At 38.0% G+C, this 21,163-nt stretch overlaps 1 protein-coding gene and 1 long non-coding RNA gene across 2 annotated transcripts; one reads left to right on the forward strand and one right to left on the reverse strand.

Annotated features, from left to right (window-relative positions):
* Window positions 1–192: 192 nt before the first annotated feature.
* Window positions 193–2,301, forward strand: LOC112155901. The gene is made up of 3 exons (XR_002920861.2): window positions 193–508; window positions 1,651–1,763; window positions 2,028–2,301. It is a non-coding gene; the product is annotated as an uncharacterized LOC112155901 (long non-coding RNA).
* An 11,505-nt stretch (window positions 2,302–13,806) lies between these two features.
* Window positions 13,807–20,854, reverse strand: LOC112156279 (putative cell agglutination protein SPAPB2C8.01). The gene is made up of 12 exons (XM_036216542.1): window positions 19,754–20,854; window positions 19,065–19,207; window positions 18,726–18,920; window positions 18,401–18,592; window positions 18,220–18,309; window positions 16,757–16,907; window positions 16,502–16,644; window positions 16,228–16,419; window positions 16,023–16,118; window positions 14,430–14,568; window positions 14,230–14,343; window positions 13,807–14,146 (listed from the first exon to the last, which is right to left on the reverse strand). The coding sequence occupies exons 1-12, from the start codon at window positions 20,004–20,006 to the stop codon at window positions 14,094–14,096; spliced, it is 1,761 nt and encodes a 586-aa protein (XP_036072435.1). The 5' UTR covers window positions 20,007–20,854; the 3' UTR covers window positions 13,807–14,093.
* Between the last annotated feature and the right edge of the window lie 309 nt (window positions 20,855–21,163).

Genomic DNA, 21,163 nt, shown 5'->3' on the forward strand with positions numbered 1-21,163 from the left:
ACAGCCACGCCCAGGAACCATTTGGTGTATTTACCCGAACCATAACCATAATCTTAACTTTAGCCCTTTCGGGTCCATGCGGCCAAGAAAAAATGTTCAACACTGGCTGCATGCATTTGTGTATGTGTGTTTATGGAGGAAGGGGATGGGTGGATTGGATTTCTCTCTTTTTATTTTATTTATCTGCTTATTTCTGTTTTTAACTGTGCAGCACTTCGAGCTGTGCAAGCATGAGAAGCGCTCTCTTATAAATAAAGTTTGATTTGATTTGGAAAATTACATGCAAATACCGTTGCCACTTTCTAATGGTTAATGCTAACTAGGATGTAAGACATATCTAAGTATTGCCGTCTTTATCTTTATGACCTGCTAGTTGTGTTTCAATTACTCCACAGCAGAATGTTTGTAAATATTTGTCTGTAATTTTCAGTGTCAGGTGAAAGCAGTCTGACGGGCTAAGTGACAGTACGGTGCAGTGAAGAGGATAGAGGCACCTCATCAGCTTACAGTAAGATCAGTAGTCTGAAAGTCATTTCAAAGTTTAAATGTTCAAAGTTCTGTTAGAAGTTTTAAATGTTCTAGCATCACTATGTTTTATCTGAAGAAGTCATATGATCATACAGAATATGGTAGCGTTTTGTGAGTAATTGGTGTTTTCTCAGTATGTTAGTTTGACAAACTAACATACAATGTAAGAAATGAGGAAAATTAGACAATACCAGGAATAATACACAGAGATTTGCTATGTCGATGCATACAGTTAGCCAAAACCGTAAATAAAAGAGCAGTCTAATTAAAACCGAAAAACATCATACTCAGGGCTGTAGACTAACTTTTTGTACTGGTTGCACCAGTGCGCCTAACTTTTTTTCTTAGGTGCACCAGCATGAAAGTTCGGTGCACCAACCTTCTTGACCACATTGCATTTAACAACTCCTTTCCTTTTTGTTTGCTGTCAATATCTGCATTAAGACTTGAAAATTATTAACTTACAAACTGGTAAACATAAAGCTCTTTTTCTAACACAGTTCTACATTAGTGACAACTAAATTTATATAGTTTCTAAAAAATTATAAAAATGTGCAGTTTGAAAAAGCTTGAATTTGGGACAACAACTGAAATGGGTGGAGCCTAAGTCTTCCTGCTCTTTTGAAAGATTTACTGTCTTTTTTTCTTTTTCTTGGAGTGGTTTTGATTTGTGGAATTTTGTTTTTAGATTTCTAAAACTTTTGGGGTTTTTTATCATTTATTTTGCTTTTTTATTTGTCATTGAGATCTTTATAATGTTTTGCGTTGATGAATTTGTTTATGTGATCTAACCTTCAGGGCCACCGTAGTTGGCCCTAAAACACCAATAGGGTTGCAGTGAATACATCTTTTTCTGGCTTGCTATAAATATTCTACCATTCACATGATCACTGTGAATCAACTGATTCTGACGTGGGAAAAGCGGCTTTTTTTCTGGATTTGCTCCAATATACACAATATTACTAATGTAGATGCTCGTAATGAGAGCGCTGCAGCACAAAGCTGCTTTTCTCTGCAGCAGTCAGATGATAAAAGTGGATTACAAAACACTTCAAAACTGCACAGAGCTGCGGATCAGCGCAAGATTCGTTTACTTCTCTTTACTTCTTTACTTCTCTTCAGAATCCGCTGGAATGATGCTCATTGCGTAAACACTGGACCTTCAACACTGGAGCTTTTAATGGACGGTTTTCATTTACTCCACCTGCCGCCAGCATCAGGCACTCATGCACAGGGTGCGTGCGTACCTGGAGAAGAGAAATGATTATGTGGATGTTTACTTTGTCTGCTTACTCCATAACTTTATTTAATTAAACGTGTTAAGCTCATTCGTAAACTTTGCATGAAAAGTAGAATTATAAGGACTTAACATGAAAAGAAAATTATTGAAATGTGGTGAAATAATAACAATTATAATCCTAACGATTACAATAATAAATTATAACAATAATACAAAAGTGTGGCTAATGTTGTTTGTGTTTTGTTTTTGACTGTCTCAGGTCAAACAGCAGGAACAGCAGACAAGAAGGACGAGCAGAACCAGGTGAGCGTTTATGCCCCGCCCTGATCCGTTGGGTGTGTACAGTGACTCGATGTTTCATTTATCTTGGATTTAGCACTCATAAGTTTCATTTCCTGAGAATGTTTCAAGTTATAACACATCCATTGTAAAGCATGCCAAACCAAGGGTGTGATGGTGCACACAAAATGGCTGCGTTGACGCGCGTTCAAGCACCCATTTAAATAAAAAGTCATATGCGTGTATATGTCCGAAATCCTACTTTATGCGCCTTGGCAAAGACTTCACTGGAAGTGGCTGCTTTAACTCACCTGGTGTGCATTCACCATCAGACCTCAGACCTCAGGCCTCCATGGCCGGCTTCCTGCTGGTTTTCCAGTAATCCTGCTTTATCTGCTGCTGATTACCTGGATCAAGTGTGTTTGGCCAATAAGGAGCTTCAATGACAGGTTGATTAGTAAAAACACTGAACATTTGTCTGGACAAAAAAAATATTTGTTCACAAGACTTTTTTTTCTATATGTTTCATGATCACAACTCCAGTTCACATAAATACTACAAAAAATAAAATATATATTTTATTTCTACCAAAGAATGCAAGATGTATTTCATTCCTCCCCATCTTTATTTGACTAAAGTATTGCTCTTGCCTGAAAAAAGAAAGGAAAGAATAGAGGGAAGTCTAGACCAAAAGCTGAAAAAGGAAGTAAAAATATGACTAATTGGAAAAAACTTCCAGACTTTCTTGTCAATGTCAAAAATATCTTGTAAAAGCTAAGTTCCTTTAAAAAAGTGTGTGCATGTCTCTGAAACAATAAACAACAATAAATCATGTTTACATGAGTTTTAATGGTTTAAACATGAAACGATTAAAAAAAACAACTGAAAAGTCGACATGTCCTGCTTTTTGATTTTTTTTTTAACGTTTTTTCTAGTATTTCCTTGTTTTTTATTTTAATAAATCATTTGCTGGTTATAGATTGCTGCAATTGATCTGATCCAGTTCTAGTTCAGCAGCGCCCCCTTGTGTTCTCATTTAAAAACACAAAGAAACATGAAATCTTAAATTCAGTTTGTAATCTGTTTTAGCAGGAAGTTGCTCAATGAAGATATTTTTCCTCCTTCTTTACAAAAACATATTTCAAGTTCAAAGCAGGAAATACAAGGTTCTTGCTCGCCATACTTTAAATGTTGTGTAATTGTGTTGTTTACTTTCTTTTAAGTTGTTCTTTGCAGTTTGTTTTTATCATCCTCATTCTCTTCTGACATAACACACTACAATAACGGAAAATCGTCTCTTTTTAGAAAAGCTTTAAACCTGCCACGGATACAAAGAATTATCATATATATTTTATTTTTAATACTAACATTGATTCCTTTTTTATGGAACACTCGCCAACTGTTTACTTAAAAGACACCACCTTATTTCCAGAAGACAAACATGCAGAACTGTGACAGTTTCAATCCTCTTTAATCCACTTTTGTCATCTCAGCTCAACAAAAATCTGAAGAATTCATGAAGAGATAAATTACTTGTGTAAAAGTTCTTCACGATTGGCACCATATTTGACCTTTTAACCTCTCAGAAAGTGTCCCAAATTGTTCTCAAGAGGACATGTGCTGCTCCACAACGTTGAAGGAAAGGTTCTTGGTCATTCTTAACAACTGTTCCATACATAGGACTGGAAGGTTAATCTAAAGGATGGGCCTGCAGTGCTATGAATTTTCTGAGATAAAATGTGTAGCATGTCAGAAATCTATTAGCCTTTTAAAGAATATGCAGGTCTTTGGAAATTTGTTTAAACAGCAGTAGGAGATCAGCACGGCTTTTGCATAGTTCCAATGCTTGTCATAACGTCATCCTCTCGAACGTATCTGATCCAGCATGTGCAGCAGCTTTCAGGTGGTTGAAGGTTGATAATGCGGGCTTGTTTTGGAGTTTACAGGCAGTTGGAAATGAACTCACTCAAATGTGAGGACATGCACTTATCGGTCACATTATTATGTCCACCTTTCTAGTGCCGGGTTGGATCCCCTGTTACCTTCAGAACTCCTTAGTGGCATAGATTGAAAAAGGTACTGGTAACATTCCTCAGAGTTTGGTCCTCATTGACATGATAGCATCACACAGTTAACATCAATAATGCCAATCTCCCTTTTCACCGCATCCCAAAGGTGATTTATGAGGTTGAAATCTGGAGAATGGAGGTCGTTTGAGTCCAGGGAACTCAGAAACCAGTCTGTGATTATTCTAGCTCTATGACATTAGAGCCTTATCCTGTTGGAAGTGGCATCAAAAGATGGTACACTGTGGTCATAAAGGACATGATCAGCAACATTATTCAGGTAGGCTGTGGCGTTGTAACTTTGATCAATTGTTACAAGAAAATATCCCCCACACCATCACACCACCACAACTAGCCTCAACTGTTGATACAAGCCAGGATGGATCCATGCTCTCATGTTTTTTAAGCCAAATTCTGGCCCTACCATCTGAATGTGGCAGCAGAAATGGAGGTTCATCAGAAACAGCGTTTTTGCAATGTTTTCATTGTCCAGTTTGTTGAGTCTGTAAATTGTAGCCTCAGATTCCTGTTCATAGATGACAGGAATGGTACCCGGTGTGGTCTTCTGCTGCTGTAGTCAATCTGCCTCAAGGTTGTTGTGCGTTTAGAGATGTTCTTCTGCAGACCTCGGTTGGAACCAGTGGTTGCTTCTGACCTCTGGCATTAACAAGACATTTCTGCTCACAGAACTGCCGCTCACTGGATATTTCTTTCTCTGACCATTCTCTGTAAACCCAAGTGATGGTTGTAGGTGAAAATCCCTTAGATCAGCAGTTTCTGAAATACTCAGACCAGCCGGAGTGGCACCAACAACCATAACAGGTTCAAAGTCACTTAAATCACCTTTCTTCCACTTTCTGATGCTCAGTTTGAGCTGTAGCTGATAGTCTTGACCATGTATACATGCCTAAATGTACTGATTACCTGATTAGAAATTTACATTAATAAACAGTTGGACAGGTGTACCTAATAAAGTGGCAAGTGAGTGTATTTGCAAAAGCTGATTATCCCTTCCGCTCTCCTTAGCTTGTTTACATTAAAAGTGGGGTCATCTGGACCCCACAAGACATTGCACTGAACTTTTTTTATCTTTGAGTTTTGAGTTTCACTAATATCCATGGCAGACATAAAATCCTGTCCGCCTTTGTCCACATTTGTCATGGAAGGAATCACACATCAATATAGGGACTCCAAAGAGAGCAGATGGGTTATTGGATGAACCTGGCTCAAACAGCAGACTTAAAATCTCTTGATTCTTCAGGCTGAAGGTTGTGTCTCTAAAAAAAAAATCATCCTGAATGTGGTGGCTTTGATGCAGAGGTCACACTAGTTTGTACCGACTTCATTCTGTAACTTTAACCTTTTAACTCTTGTTTCCAAAATCAAAGTTTAGCTGCATCCACAAGGAGTTCAGCTGTTCTGAGTCAGATAGCTCATGCAGGTGGATTGGTGACAGAGCTCTATAAAGCAGAATGTCCTCTGCATAACTCTGATATGATACAGACAAAAAGCAGACCAGAGGATGTTTATTTCTTTTGTTTAGTGCATTTCAACTCACGCCTGCGGATGTTTATTTTATGTCTGCTTCAGATTTACATAACTTTATATAATTTGTCATTCACAAATTTTGCATGAAAAGTGGAATTATAGGGTCTTAACACGAAAAAAAGATGTTTGAATAATAATAATGATAATAACAATAATATTAATAGTTATAATCCTAAAGATTAAAGTAATAGCAACTATAATAATACTAAAATTAGGCTAATGTTGTTTGTGTTTTGTGTTTGAGTGACTCAGGTTAAACAGACAAGAAGGACGAGCAGAACCAGGTGAGGTAATGCCCCGCCCTGATCCGTTGGGTGTGTACAGTGACACGAGGCTTCATTTATCCTCTATTTACCCTGATCATTTGGTAGTCATGTTTACATTTAGTACTCATAAGTTTCATTTCCTGAGAATGTTCCAAGTTGCGCCGCACCCATTGTTCCCCCTACTTGCGTTCTTCAAAAACTCCTTTAGTTTCTGATTCATCATTCAGCCCCTGCTGATGCTTCAGGCTTCAAATATACAAACTTATATATTGAGGGATATACAAGGAGAAATACGTCAAAAAATAAAAAAAATCTCTTAGTTTTTTTTTTTATGATGATAAAAAAAATAAGAGCATGTTGTTAATACTTCTGTCACAAAGAGTCCTGAAAATAGAAATGAGAAACACTAAACCAGGGGTCACCAACACGTCGCCCGCGGGCGCCAGGTCACCCGCGAGCTCCTCATCAGTCGCCCGCAGGCCTCTTCTAAAAATAGCACAACTCACTTGTGAGCTGCGCCAAAATTTTATTTTATTGTGATGCAATTTTTTTAAATCACACCTGCCCTTATAAAGAATTAAAAGTGAAAACATCTTAAAGATATATGTGCATTATTTCTGAAGCCAAAACGGCCTGTCCCACTATTTTTCTTTTTTAAAATCGTTTTCTACTTAACGAGATAATCAATAGTCGCATTTCCATTAACTCTGAAAATTCGCAAATTGGAATTTGGATAATAAATTATCCCAATGGAAAAACCACAGTTTCGGAAAAACTGGCATTTTTCAAAAAAAAAATCCGCTTAGAGGAGGAAATAGACATTTTTTTGCAAAACTGTAACGGAAACACTTTTTTCGAAATAAATGCGCTTCTCGGTATGAAGTGTCTGATCTGAGCGCCGCAGAGCCGGCGCACCAAGAGGTCCTGCAGCGCCAAAGCGCTTTATTAATTGTGGGTCATATAGAATCGCGCAGGATCTCCTCCTCCACCTTTCCTCATCGCTTCATCTAAAGACGCACTTTTGCAGCTTGGAGTCTGAAGTCTCGTGAGCGCGAGCGCAGTGACAGAAAATTGAATGGGCGTTGTCGTGTTTTCAGACAGAAAAAAGGTCCAGATGCTTATTTGTTGCTTTTTCTTTTAACCACTGAACAGACGTCTCCCTCTTCTGAGTCGAGCTGCGCTGCACGCGCTCCAGACAGAGCTGTGATGTCACCCACATGCTCCCATTTAGTGAATGAAATAAAAAAAATACTCGTTGTCGTTCATTGCCGTGTTTTTAATGACTTATCGCGTGAGTTGGTTTGTGCTTTATCGCAAAATTATAATTTAAGGGAAACAGTGTCATTTCAAAACGTTTTTTTTAATTCCTAGAATTTCCATGAAGTTTTTCAAAAATGTGTGATGGAAATGCAGCTAATAACAAAGAATGAGGCGTCCCCTTCTCCCTTTCCCACATTGAGACACAGAGAATATTTGATTATTAGTTATCTTTAATGGAAACACAGATTACAAAAAAAAATGAATAAAAATAAAACTCAAATTTTTCGAAAAAAAAAAGTTATTGCGTGAAGAAGAGCTGGTTTTGGTGGGCGTATTGAAATGGATGGATACTTTTCGCAGAACTGTAATGGAAATTGACTTTTTTCTAATTAAATGCCCTTCTGAAGTGTCTGTCCAAGTACAGAACTGCGTATCTTTACATAGAGAAGTATCATTATTATTATTAATAATGAATAACTAAAGGCAAACTAAGCAAATGCATTATTTCAAACTGGTAGCCCTTCGTATGATTCAGTACCCATGAAGTAGCCCGCAGTTTCAAAAAGGTTGGTGACCCCTGCACTAAACCCTCTTTGCACACTGGAGATTTAGCGTTTTCCCTGAAGCAGGAAGGAAAATGTCTAAAAACATATTGTTTGACCTGTTATTGAGAAGTAGTCACATACTTCTCAAAAACTAATCTGACCGAGAAAAACATTTTAACCCTTGTGCTATCCTGGGAATTAAAAGTGGGGCCATCTGGACCCCACAAGACACTGTGCTGCACTTTTTTTTTACAAGGATTTTTTATCTTCATTGGGGTCCATGGCAGATATAAAATCCTGTCCACCTTTGTCATGGGAGGAATCACACATAAATATAAGGGTGGGGTTATCTGGACCCCATAAGAGCAAGAGTTAATCCCTACTCATGTCTCTGTAAATTAAGTGAGGTAGAGAGAAAAAAACCTTTCCTCGGAGTCCTCAAAGGATTTTTAGAATAAATGCATTAATATTGTTTTTAGACTTGTGTTATCATTAATAATCTTTCATTGCCATTTTTCAAAGTTTTTTTTAAAAGTTGTTAATTTTTATTTATATAAATGGTATTTATTTTTTTATGAAAGACCGAAACTCTTTGCTGTTTGTATACTTGTGTTCAGAAACTTGTTTTATCCCATAGTTTACTGTTTCCCATCTACTGAAATGAAGGAATTAGGTAGCACTTTTAACAGTTAGCTTAAAAATGTTGACTCATATTTTAATTAAAAAAAAGGTTACACGTGATCTAGCCACAGTTTTAGTTTACCCTCATAGTTTCCACAGTGACACCAGCGATGAGTGCATGCACTGAACATGCAGTCCGTGCGTGGCGATGGCAGATGCTATCCGTGGAGGTGGGAAGAATGCTACCTGGCAGCTCCTCCACGTCCTCTTGCTGCCGCAGGCAGAGATGCATCATCCTTATCTGCTGAGTAGATCTGGAGAAGCTGAAACCAACACTTGGGTGTGCAACACAATGACAAACAAAACAGAGATAAGACGAAAGAAAAACAGTACAACTAACAGAACAGGCTCTTTCTGAAAGTTACGTGTTTACTAGTTTGCTAAACACCTCCTGAAAGTGACACATGAAGAACAGATTTCTGTCATAATTTTTTAATGCTGCAAATGGAGAGGATGCAGCCTGAGATAGAGAGTTGGATCTGATAAACTGTTACCCAGGAATGTCAAACCTGTTGTTCTGGAAACAAGAGTTGTTCTGAGAAAATTCTGCCCCCACAAAAGAAAAAAGGAGAGGGATGTTAAGGAAATAGGGGGATGATCACAGAAGTTGTGCTGATAGTGAGTGTGGTGGTGGTGGTGTGTGTGTATGTGTGTGTGGTTGTGTGTGTGTGTGTGTGTTGGGGGGGGGGGGTCGAATCAAAAAGCAATAAGTTAAAGGAAGTTTAGAACCCTTACTTTCTGGTGTAAATGGTAGTCTAAAAGGGGTGGGGCCTGTCCATATACACACACTCTCACTCAAGTGTTATAAACGTACCTGCTGGCTCAAAAATCTTCCCATACAAACATGTCAACATGTATAGCATTTTACCTGCTGCCCAGCAAACATTTCAATGTGGGCCCCATATGGTTTACCTTTGAGCTGAATTGGTGGGTTTGTCCGTGGATTCCATGGTGGCCCCGTCTGTGTTTGCCCACACTGGCTTGAGTGGACTCTTGGTAGTCTGGCTTGCTGGACAGCAAAGCTCGCTACGCTGTCCACCAGGCAGCTTGTTAGCTCGCTACGCTGTCCTCCGGCCAGCTGACCACCAAGTCAACACCTAACTACCGCACTGCAAACTAGCGTGCGACTAGGTAGAAGTGAATTAGAACGAGTGCAATGGTTCCCACTGCAGCACTTCCCCTCCCTCTGTGCAGCAGATCACATTGACACGTGGGTTCTTCGGGGACTTGGTGGCCTGTTAGGACTAGTGCTCCTATGAGTTGCTAGAGTCCTGCTGAAGCAGCTAATTGACTAATGTTGTTAACTTGTGGTTTTTTTTTATCTGTATGCCAAAAAGGGTCTGTTTGCCTGTTCATTTGGTTTATTGTTTCAGAGCTTCAGGGACTGGTTTTTAAGTGGATGTTTTGGTGATTTTTGTATTTTTCCCCTGGGTTTGGTTCTATTTCCTTTCGTTTATGCATGTGGTTGTCTTTTTTTTTTTTTTTTTATTCTGCTCGAGTAACCAGATCTCTGTTGCAGGTGGGCTCTAGGCCCCTAATGTTATCACTGGTCTTTTAATAACTCAATTTTAAACTATTTATAATAAATCAACTTTTTAAAATCTGGAATCACGTCTCCATCTGGTTTGAGTCTCCCTCCTTTTTTTTTTCCAAGTGTGTGCCCCTGAACCACTCGTGTTGCCACATTTAGGTGCCGTGAAGGCCTGAAAAGTAGTTTTGCATAAAATGTTGGTGAGTTAACGGATGCAAAATGTGTGAAGACGATGCTCTGTATATCATCATGGATTATATTATGCTTTAGGTATGGATGTTCTTATGGGTGGATACTCAAAAGTCTTTGACCAAAAAAATTACCAATCCTGCATGCATCCTGACTGTGTAGTTTGTGTCATGCTACATGAGTTGTACAGACTATTGTACTTTGCTTTGTTGTCAAACTGCCACAAAAAATAGACAAACAAAAATGTATGCATCATCCCTTAAGTGCAGCATTTACGCACAGAAAGTAAAGAAGCACATCATACAACAGCATTGCTATGTATTATGATTTTTTTTTTGTCCCTAACGTATGTATGTGAAAGATGGCGAATTAAAATACTCGTGTGCAGCTCAACTTGGCTTCCCGTTCTTTTAATTGCAAGTTGTGATACCAGAAGGAGTACACAACAAGCATCACCTGTACATCAAAATTGTGTGTAACTTAGATTTTGCTTATAAGTACTTTATGATACTAGTACAGCACATCAAATGTGCGTTCTGTTTTCATAAAGTTCATTGATGTTTGCAGTTTTGTGTCCCGTGAGCCTCACTGCTCTTAGGTTGCTTTTAAAACTATCAGCAGTGACACTCCAATTTCCAAAATGTCATCAAGAAGAAAAAAGGTAGGCGTGGACTGCAGAGTTATCCAGGAAAAATAAAGAGTATTATTTATTCACAAAGCAGGATGTAAAGCCAGTGTGCTTGGTATCAAATTAACAGGTCACAGTACTCAAAGAATATAACATTTGTCACCACTTCATAAAGAACAGTTTCCCCTTTTAAAGAGGCAGCTAAGAAAAGGGAAGGTTAACCAACTATTAGCTAGACTAAACAGTCTGCATTTACTGCAACCATGACTTCCGTGATGGAGCAGTGAAAGCTAGCTATTTCATTGGAAACGAGTTTGTGCAAATATCCAAACCATTTTCAGATGGTGACCTTGGGTGCTCTGAAAATCAAATCAGTCTGCCTTTGCCAACACAAGTCTGTAAAGGAATGCAATTGCAGATAGGATACACGAATTCCCACGAGACTTGGGCGGCCAAATGGAGGGCATGATCTGGTTATTTATTGCATTTGTGGTTGCTGTTGATTAGGTTTTGATGAGACTTTGACCCTGATGGAAAAGTTTCCCAGTGGTCAGGAAGAAGGCAGGTGTTGCCACAAATTTCAGGCAGGTGGAGGCTGCCAATGGAGGAAAAGATTATTGGTCATTTTTTTGTGTTTTGCACCAGGAAGCATTGTGTTGTAAAACACAAAAAATGGATCATGTTATGTTATCAAGTATGGTTATCAAATAGTAAATGATATCTGAGCGCAAGGTCTCAATGTTAGTCAGTTTGGCTGCTTTCTCAATGATTATCATATTCCAGTCGGCTTACCATACCACACTGAAGTGTGGTGGCTAAGTCAAGGTGCTGTACTCAAGTACTTATTTGAACTACAAGAGGAAACTTGGGAGTTCATGGAGAAAAAGGGCTGGTCTGCATTTGAATTGAATGGGTAAGAGATGTGGCGTTCATGGTGGATATACACACCACCTGAATAATCTTAACAAAATGATGCAGATCGCTTAAGAGTCATCACACAGTTTTGCAATGGCATGTGCAAATCAAAGTTGGAGCTGTGACTATGGGAGACATAGCTCTTGAATGGTGACATTGCACATTCCCCACATCTCGTAACTGCGTGCAGGCCACTGCTAATCTGGTTAAAAACAAAGATAAAAGAACAGTTCAAGCACAGATTTCAGGGCCTCAGAAAACTTGAGAAGGTATTTGCCTTTTTTGGCTTACAGTCAATTTACCTGTTATGCCCATAGACATCCAACTTTAGATAATTGACTCACAGCTTAGGCACATTTTACCAAAATCTCTTGCCAGGTGATTAACACACAATTCTGCAAACATGTTTTCCATGTTTGGACAGACCTCTCTTTATAAACAGGCATTCTCTGTTTTGAAAGCCAGCTGTTGTTGATGTAAATTAGAAAGAAAGTGACGTTAATTCAAAATTCTAATGTTGCAAATGTTTTCAGTCTAACAATAATGCAGTTCTTTGAAAATAATGTACTTTGGTTTTACCATGAAAAGATTATTATGCAGTATTTACCTCTTGGTAGGCAAGGTTCAGTAGGCCTGAGCTATACATTTATTTTTTTATCTGATGTAGCCAAATCATACAGCACAGTATGTTATATGATTCCTAAATGAATACATTTTTTATTACTTTGCACTTTTATTTCTTAGGCATCCCCCTCTTGAGTTTACTATGGGAACTTTGTCAGTTGAGGCATTTTTTTCCACCTGAGAAAAAACAAAGCAAAAACAAAGCTACAGATTCCGAGTTGAGCATAGTTTTTTTTTTTGCTATAATGTTACTGGTCTGGCCCACTTGAGATCAGATGGGTTTTATATGGCCACTGACCGTAAATTAGTTTGAAACCTCTGCTTTAATTTATTCTAAATTATTCTAAGGAATGAATGTGAGTGTGAGTGTGTGACCCTCCAAAAGACTGGCGACTTGTCCAGGGTATACTGCACCCTCACCTAACAGTAGCTGGGAAAGGTTCCAGCAAATTCATGACCGCTAAAGGGATTATGTGATTTGCAAGTGTTTGCAGTTGCCTTGTGGGGAGTAAGCAGGGATGGTTATAGATAGTTGATGTTACAGAGACCAAAGTAGGCAGACCAGGGGATGCTGCTAATGAATGAATCATAAGAAACTGGGTTTTGGTATGGACGACACCCAGACTCTTACCACGAGGTTAGGGAGAGACAAATGAACTGTTGACAACCACTTATTATGTGGAAGCTTTGTTTAATGTGGATTTGGTACTAAAAAGTAAAACTTTTTTCATCATATTTTTTTAAGAAAATTGCATGCATACTAGTACTTCAATTCATGAAAGCATTCAGTAAGCTGTAAGGGAGGGACAGCAGATGTTGCTTGGGCAGAGATGTAAAGCTGGGTATTATTATTCCCATGAAAGTGAAACAAAAAGTTATATTTGTGAAAATAAGCAGTATGGAGAAAAAAAGGAGAAAGAATTGCAAATCAATGCAGGACAGAATCTTGTGACACAGATGTTACAAGATGTAAAATGTAATTTGAATCAGTCCAAAGCTACGGACACACTGTGAACGGGACGGGGGTTCAAGAACGAGCAAAATGTACATTTTTGAACAATCATTTAGCCTGTGATGTTCACACTAGACAAAGAGGGAGGGACTTCTTTTTTTTCTACTATTAACTAGCAAATGAACGCCACCTACAGTTGGAAAAGGCTTGGTGTGAAATGTTAAAGAGGTGCAAATCTGGTGACTCTTGCTCCAGGCTTTTTCTTTCACAGCTCTATTTCGATTTATGAAAGACTTGGTGTCATAGAATTTCAGCAGCACACAAACTATAATTCTTCTCTTACATAATACATTTTCAAACAGTTGGGACTTCCGTTAATAAGAACGGACGTTATCTATTTGTTATTACCAAATCCGAGTCCCTAATTGGTCAAAGTTCAACCAACTTTAACTTTCAGTGCTCTTTAAATAAACACACATTTAGTCCATAGAAAACAGTAAAAAAGTACTCCAGCAAATTTTTAAGTTATTGAAGTTAACCTCTGCTTATGACACTTTTACTGAAATCAGAGTTTATTGATTTATACTTTGCCTTTCTTGGGTTCAACAATAAATGAATCAAAACGAGACAATACATTTGTGTCAATTCTTTAAATTAAAAAGAATAAATGAGATCAGTTATATAAAATCAGCCGACATTGGCTTCATAATTTAAAGCATAATCATTTCAGATATGAGTAGAAAAACATGCATTTTGTTCATTGTGTGTCTCCAGTAAATGAACCTTTTGGAGCACTTGCCCAAGGGTTAGGATCAGGCCTGACTTTGAAGTTTAATGTGAATCAGTGTCCTGTCAGGATGGTGAGACTCAGAACACCGGCACTGAGGACCAGAACTGAAAGAGAAAAGAACAAACCTGAAGTACTTGTGTATTTTTAACTATTAACTACATCCAACTGAAAAGCAGATATTATTTACCATGCAGTAGGGATTGCTGTTTTGGCACCACACCAGGAGAGCTATTTGCAACATCAGTCAGGTTTAATATACTGGTGTTGAATAAAATTGAGGGAATTCCCAAAGCTCCAGTACCTTAATTAAGAACACACTTTAAAAAAATCTGTTTTGTTTGCATTGTGACATGAAAAGTCAAAATCTCAGACATTGATGGTGCTTACGAATGTCATAGGTCCCATTGATGACAGCGACTGCGTAATCTGCTGCTCGAGTATTGGTATCTGGAAGTGTGGACTCAAATGTACACTGGATTGTGCTTCCATCAACTCTGCCTGCCACAGATCCTGACGTCACATTCAGCTGCAGGAAAAAATAAAACAAGGTTCAGCTGAGAGGCGCCGTGCATGAGCTCCATCAGTAAGGCAAGGAAATTTTATCTGTATAGCACATTTCATGTACAAAGACAATTCAAAGAGCTTTACATGAAACATTGAACGAAACAATGAAAAAAACAAATTTTGAGTGTTATCTTAAAAACAAGATTCAAATAAAGTAAAAAAGAACTTAATTTAAATTAAGCATAGATAAACAGTGCAGATGTAAACTTTTGAATATAAACTAATCAGCTGAGACCAAGTTGGTCTTTAAGCTGGATTTAAATACACTGAGTGTCATAGCTGATCTTCTGGAAGTTTATTCCAGATATGCGGAGCATAGAAACTGAATTCAGCCTCTCCATGTTTGGTCTGGACTCTAAGAACTGATAAAAATACCGGATCCAGATGATTGGAGAGGTCTGGCTGGTACCTACTGGGTCAGAAGGTCAGTCATGTATTTTGGTGCTAAGCTAACCAAAGCTTTATAAACCAGTAACAGAACTTTAAAGTCTACCCCCGTGCAGACAGTGCATCAGGAAAGGCATCCAGTGTAAAAACTCTGCCAAATTACTGCTGCAAAACAGTGGGTGCTGTTTCGCTGTGGCAACCCAAAAATGGGATAAGACGAAAGGTGAACAAGAAGTTTGTGTTTATCAAAAAGTAGGTCTGCGTCCATCACTACACCCAAGTTTCTGGCCTGGTTGCTTGTTTTAGATAAATAGATCAAAGTCCTGTAACAATTTAGCCCTAAACACAAGTTTTACTTTTTATTTAACTTAAATAAGTTATGACATATTCAGTCATTAATGTCCTCAATGCATTTACCAAGAGCCTGTACAGCACCACGGTCTCCTGGTGTCAATTTAACATATATCTGTGTCATCTGCATCACTACGGTAACTAATATTGTTATTTATAACCTGGGCCGTTGTGAGCTTGCAGATACTAAGTAGAGGTGGCCCCAGGACAAATTTGAGGGAACTCCACATAAAACTTCTGTTGGCTCAGATGTGAAGTTACTAATTGAGACAGTTTTTTTTTTCTAAGTACATTTTGATCCAGTTTGAAGCCAGTTTTTCAGTAGTTTATGGAATATAGCATTAAATGCAGCATTGTAATCCAATAAAATTGGCTCAGGCATATTTCGACTGTATGTGTTTAAAAAAATATTTCATTGGTCACTTTGGTCAGAGCCATCTTAGTGCTGTGATGTTGTCTGAAGCCTAATTGGAAGATGTCCTTGTAGTTGTTTCTCATTAAGAAAAAGTGTGTGTACAGGTGAATTGGACTTGTGACTGGAAAGTTCTTCGGGACTCAGTGAAGGTAAGGAGCTCTATATAAATACACATCACTCTTGTTTTTAATTCAACATAAACTTTGGCTTAGGTACAATGAAATTGACACCAATACCACTCCAATAAGAAAAAATAAACTTACTGGGCTTCGATTCAGCTGAGTCCCATCATAAAGGGCAGTTATGAATGTGACTCTTCCATTGTTATTGGCACACAAATAGGCAGAGTCACCGTTACCCTGCATTGGAAACCAGGCATGATAGTTGTTTATGCAATTATCTTCATACACATATTTTTTTTAGGTTGCTTTCAGTTGATAATTTCTTGGATAACAAAGACTGACATACCCAAGTAGCGTCAATGGATAAAAGAGAGCCTATGTAACCGGTTGACTGTCCTGAGATCTCAAAGGAATAGATCTGACCACTCTTCTGCTTGACAGACAAAAAGGAACAGGTGCCTCCAGCAGCAGGGTTGCAAGATGTTGGCTTAGCTGCGCATAGTTTTTCAGTGCCGCAGCTGGTGTTAGAGACAACTGTCTGCAAAGTAAAATACATTTATCAATGTCACATACAATGTCATTCCATACCCTCAACTTTTTAAACATTTTTCATCACTTACTTCTAACACTGCTACTGTAGGAGCCAAGGTAGTAATGGGGCTAGTTGTTGTGGTAATTGTATTAACAACTGTGGTATTAGGCTGTGCTAGGTCCACAACGTCTGCTCTTAGTACTGCAGTTGGTGTTCCCAAAGTTTCAGAAGCTGATAGAAACAAAAGAAAGAAGATTATTTGGGAATATTATATACGAGTGTATATATATATATATGAAATCTATCATCGCCTTCCTGGAACTCATTGCAAATATTGACTTACTTGTGTTGAATGATCCGGTTGAAAGTGAGATAGTGACGCCGGTTGCTCTGCGTGCTCTAGTTATTAAATCAAGAGGGTCTGGAATTGTGGCCAGGAATGTGCATTGGATTGTTGTACCGTTGACCTTGCCCTTCACAGAGGTCACGTGAAGCTGTAGAAGATAGTACACATTTAATCCATTTAAATTACTTAACAGGATTTTCGGGTAAAATATCAAGCCTCTCTTCAAAGTATGGATCATTTTAAAAAGGTGACCCCTGCATTGCTGTTCTAGCTATAGACCACTAAAAGTTTGGGACAGTGGGGAATTTGAGTTAAAAATGTTTGTACGAATAATCATCAAAGAATTTCACACATACTCTGCCAGGTGAAGTCTACAACCACCACCGGAATTTATTTAAGTTAAGTTTGAGTTTTATTTATTTATATAGTGCCTTCAAATGGCCATTGGCCAAACAAGGCGCTGTACATTAAAAAAACAATAAAAACAACTTCAATCTTTGACCTTAAGAAGAGGCTCCCATTTTGGAGTGTCAAGAAAAAAAATGTCTACAGTGCGTGCTACAAATTTAAACTCCCAGGTATTTTTATCCGCTGCCTTCTAACTCCTCAAGCATTGATAAACTTATTGGGAAAAAAATGCCAAATTAAAAGTTGTAGATTTCGAACAGCATTCACAAGGCAAGTTCGCAATATGGGATTTCCCTGTTAAGGAAATTTGATAGTTATTGGCTGGAGCTTACTAAAATTGTATGACACACAAAATGAATATATTAGGAATGTGGGCTTGGTTAACAAAAAAACCAAAAAACTATGTTGCCAAGGAATTACAAAAATTCACCCTTGCTAACTCTCCTAAAAGTTACATAGACCTGTTTGCCACCCCAAGGCAACCAAAAAGTGAAATTGTTGCTTTGGTGATCCAACTAACAGGGAAGCTGTCATTTTGAAAGTTTTTTTTTTTTCTTTTTTAATTTGTCATCCCCAGCACTAATCAGGGTAGTGAGGGGAAAAAGGGAAGATTGAGGGTTGTGTAGCAGCCACTCAGCAATTGAGGGCAGGTCAGAAGGGGGGTGGGTGGTGGAGCCTGCCGGTCATACAATGCCATGATTGACTGCTTTCATTTTACATTCACTTTCAGTTTATTTCCTGAGTCAATGTTCCTGTTTGGCTTCCTACACTCAAAAACACTGTTGCCTTTTTTTCTTTCTTATCTTGTCTGGTTGTGTTTTTTTTAAGAGCCAATAGCCATCGGTCCTGCGTTTATTGGTATCTTAAAGACCAAACTCAAGTTGTTTTTTTATATATATACCTTTTTTGTAATCTTGACCTCAGAAGTCTAAGCTTTTAACTGTTGATGGCAATTGGTGAAGAGTATCAAACATGTAAAGGTGAATGCAAATGGAAGCCTATTAGACTGAATGTTAAAGTCAGACTGTGCAAAGAATAACCGTAAAACTCACAGGGGCCAAGGTCAGTGTCTCATTTTCTTTGATTGTGCCAAAAAACTTCACTTTATCGTTGCTTTTTGCACAAACATAAGTCACTTCTTTCTGCGAAGTAAACAGAAAAATAGCATTTACAAAAACACAAATTTAGAATTTGGGCAAACCGTGCTCTGAAGTGTGTTGAAACAGGACGTACCCCATTGGCATTACTGAACACAGATGCTGCGACGTAGCCATCTGACTGTCCTGAGAGTGCAAACTCAAAGTTGTTACCATCAATTAGTTTGGCACCAAGAAAGAAGCATGATGTGTCTCTAGATGGGTCACACTTAGAGGGCTCTGCTGCACACAGCTGTGAATCTCCACAGGCAGTGTTGTTAACAGTGTCCTGTGGAGAGGGGGAGACCATTACATGAAGTAGAAAAATGTTCCTGTTTTGTTCATAACTGTAAGGGCTTCAGTGGTATCCTGTCTCCTCCTGGTGCTGTACTGAGGCTCTAGGAGTACCTGAAACTACTCACCTGAAGAGGAATTACAGTCTCGTTTGGTGACACTGGAGGAATTGTTGTGGCCGGAAGTGTAGTATTTGCTGCTACTGTCGTGATGTTGGTGGTTGTTTCAGCCGTGATGTTTGTTGTTGTTACAGCTGTGATGTTTGCTGTCGTTTCAACTGTGATGTTTGTGGTTGTTTCGGTTGGGGTGCTTGTGGTTGTTTCGGTTGGGGTGCTTGTGGTTGTTTCAGCCGTGATGTTTGTTGTTGTTACAGCTGTGATGTTTACTGTCGTTTCAGCTGTGATGTTTACTGTCGTTTCAGCTGTGATGTTTGTGGTTGTTTCGGTTGGGGTGCTTGTGGTTGTTTCATCTGCAGCGATTGTTGTTAGTTCCGTGGTGTTTTCTGGTAGTGTGGTGGTTGGATTTGTTGTTAACTGAGCTATTGTCCTCATACATCCCCACGACAGAGTCACAAAGAGGACGCTGAGCAGCAATCTGTACTTGTCCATGCCTTGGAGAAAATCATACAGATAACAATTTCAGAAAACAATGAGATAGTTCTGCCATTAAAACATATTGATATAGTTTTATTGTATTTAAGGTAATGCTTTGGAAAAGGGAAGATTCACGACCGTATTAAAACAACTCTGTACACTTAATAAAAATCCAGCTACACGATCGAAAATACAAACTATAAGGGCTTAAGTTATATTTGACAGAAATTAAATGCAGGGGTTTTTGTTCACCGTTATTTGGTATTAAATGTCTGCAGTTAATCAGTAAATATATGTTTTTGGCAAAATGTGTATATTTCATTTTTATTAAAATTAAGATTTGCCAATTCTGGCCCTTAAAACTGTTTTGCTGAAATGTATTAATAGCCATATTATTCTTAAAAATTTAAAATAGCGCAGATACTTTTAAATTGTTAATTCTATTCCTTTAACATTTTTTCAAAATAAAGCTTAAAAAAAGATTAGTTAAATGTCAGTAGTTTTTTTTATTTTCTTTTTTTAAATATGTTACACTAAAAGGCTTTACATTTTTTTTATCCTACCTGAACTTGTTTTCCGTTCTACAGTAGGAAGAAGTAGTAATAGCAGAAGCAGAGGAGTCCCAGGTAATAATAGTCCTGAACTGTTAGATGTTCCTGATGTGCCCAAAAGGATGCCAGCTGGAGTAATGGCCCCTGTTCTGTGTGTGCCTGTATTTAAACAGAAGGGAGGGAACAACCAAGAGACCAGACCATCAGGAGTTTTTACATCTGGATGTTTTATTAGATCAGGAGATAGGGAATTACGACATGACATGATAAAAATCAGTGTTTTTTTGTGATATTTTTTAACTTCCTTTTCCTTCTGGGATGAAGGAACCTCCTTCCACAATATTCACTGAAACTGTACATTTGTGTAAAATGTTCACTTGAAAAACAAAAATGAGCATTTATTGGTGGGGTAAAACTGCTATGTATAGAAAAAATTGAAAAGTTAAAAAAAAGTATAAGTTTCAAATATTAGCATACAAACAAGATGTAACATCTGTATTGCTGCCCATTTTCAGAGATGACTAGAATAAGGATAATCCAAAAATAAAAATAAAGTGGTGGTGAATTTTTCAAATGACCTTCTTCTCGGAAGGCTTTTATTCACTGGCACCTGTTTATGGAGAAAAAAATTGAAAAATTAAAGGATTTTTTTGCCGAACTCATCTACGCTTGTTTTTGGTTAACTACAGAAATATGAGGTTCAAAATGCAAATTTTGTCTTCGTCACTACTCTGGCAAAAGCATTAATGGTCAGTCCGCTGACTTCCGCTCCATTTAATCATCACTGTTGGTGGCACACAAATATGCAAAGTCATCATTACCTTTGCATTGGAAAACTTGAATTCAGTACTTGTTCACATATTTGTCCTCAGACAAAATGTTCTCATGATTATGTCTTACGGCGTAATCTTTAATGACTGGGATCAACAGTGATGAGACAAAGGCGTTGTAAACACTTGACAGTCCCGAAAGCTCAAAGTTACAAATTTGACCACTTAAATTTTGGCAGATGCTAAGGAGCAGGAAAGTATGATCAGCAGCACACAGTTTTTGTTAGATATCCTCGTAGTCTAAGTCAACAACAAAATACAACACTTAATTTAAAGGAAACAACTACAAAAAAGAAGAAATTCCACTGCATGTGATCAACACCTGGTGGGTTCTTGTACTAACCATAGAGCAGTTATGGAATTTAGAGATCTCATGATACCTTTTCTAGCAAGAAATCATAACCTGAAGGAACAAACTTTAAAAAACTTAAAACAACTACCTGAATTACACTGCTACATTTGCTTGGAGCAAGATTTTAATTTAAAATGCAAAAATAAAGGAGGAACATTTCATAGGTATTAGATTTCATTTTTAAAGGAACCACAGAAACTATCCCTGAGTGACAGAGATTTTTACTTCCTGGTTACTATT

The sequence above is a fragment of the Oryzias melastigma genome, linkage group LG18, assembly GCF_002922805.2.
Source record: "Oryzias melastigma strain HK-1 linkage group LG18, ASM292280v2, whole genome shotgun sequence".
In the NCBI taxonomy this organism is placed as follows: domain Eukaryota; kingdom Metazoa; phylum Chordata; class Actinopteri; order Beloniformes; family Adrianichthyidae; genus Oryzias; species Oryzias melastigma.

Excerpts from the sequence above, each read along its gene's own strand:
- LOC112156279 (XM_036216542.1), bottom strand. The coding sequence starts at position 20,006 with ATGTCATGTCGTAATTCCCTATCTCCTGATCTAATAAAACATCCAGAT. Across the intron at positions 18,310-18,400 it reads TGTTCAGTAATGCCAATGGG|AAAGAAGTGACTTATGTTTG; the intron begins GTACGTCCTGTT and ends TTTACTTCGCAG. Across the intron at positions 14,147-14,229 it reads ACAGCAATCCCTACTGCATG|TTCTGGTCCTCAGTGCCGGT; the intron begins GTAAATAATATC and ends TTTCTCTTTCAG.